Source organism: Aplysia californica, unplaced genomic scaffold, assembly GCF_000002075.1.
Source record: "Aplysia californica isolate F4 #8 unplaced genomic scaffold, AplCal3.0 scaffold00001, whole genome shotgun sequence".
Lineage (NCBI taxonomy): Eukaryota > Metazoa > Mollusca > Gastropoda > Aplysiida > Aplysiidae > Aplysia > Aplysia californica.
Genome location: NW_004797271.1, coordinates 2988597 through 2989634, shown reverse-complemented (window position 1 = coordinate 2989634; position 1038 = coordinate 2988597). Strand labels below are relative to the sequence as shown.

General features: G+C 38.3%; 1 protein-coding gene across 1 annotated transcript in view; it reads left to right on the top strand.

The window, feature by feature from the left end:
* LOC101861775 (myosin-9) overlaps nucleotides 1–1038 on the top strand; it is a gene marked incomplete at its 3' end in the record, with an annotated part of 74355 nt that overhangs the window by 61954 nt on the left and 11363 nt on the right. Inside the window, 1 exon segment of the mRNA XM_035971467.1 lies at nucleotides 463–504. Within this exon segment, the coding sequence (XP_035827360.1) occupies nucleotides 463–504 (42 nt within the window).

The window sequence follows — 1038 nt, the reverse complement described above, 5'->3', positions numbered from 1 at the left end:
ACAGAGAAAAAGAGACTCAGAGAGACAGAGGGAGACAGAGAGAGAGAAAGAGAGAGAGAGAGAAAGAGAGAGAGAGCGAGAGAGAGAGAAAGGGAGGAGGAGAGAGATGTGGTTGTGAAATATTGGGAGCGAAGGTGTTGAAAGGGATAGTGTAAAAGTTATATCAGTAGAGTTCTTCAAGGGCAATGCCTGACACACTGCCACGAGACAAGTTCATTATTATTATTCGGCAAGTGCTATGTCAGGCCTGTCTTTAATGTATGGCAGGAATGTTTTGTATTTAACGGGAAGAAGACGACAACAAATGTGTATGTTTCTGAGGTCACATAAACCTTGCTGGCCGGTTTTGGACAATTGCTACCAGTGTTGTTATAGGAGTGAAGAAAATGTTTGCAAGAGAATTGATGCATCTCCATGGCATCAGAATACTAAATCATTTTCAACTTAAATTGTACCTCTCAGGATTTGCATGAAGAGAGAGCGAAGAAGCCACGTCAAATACAGGTTTCCAATTTTGCACATTGATTAACTGTTTAACGTACTCAGCACAATAAATTATTGAATTAAGTAACTCCCCTGTGTTAGCCTAACCTTGTGTTTGATTTGCCCATCGATGCAAGCACGCACCTCTTGGTTTATCTAAACCGCTCTAGTTGTGACACATGCATTCCAACTAATAATGCTTAACAAATAAACATGTTACGCACCTTTATCGAATTAACTTTTGGTTGGACTTGAACCTTAACTGCTTTGTTCTATGTGCCTTGATTTTTCCTGGCTGTGTCTGATTTGTTTTAAATTTTTGCACGTTTACATTCTTTTTGATTACGCAAACCTTTGACAAACTTATAATATACACTGAATTCAGATGCAGTGACTTTGAACTTTGTTTTTAGTCTTAATTCCGGTATTTCATTTCATTGAATACCGTAGGCTCTTTTCTTAAAAGGCATCGCTTAAGGACTGATTATTGGGATTATTACATGTTTCTAAAGTGTGTGTTTTTTTACCCAACTTTACTCTCCTGGCTGTTGAATG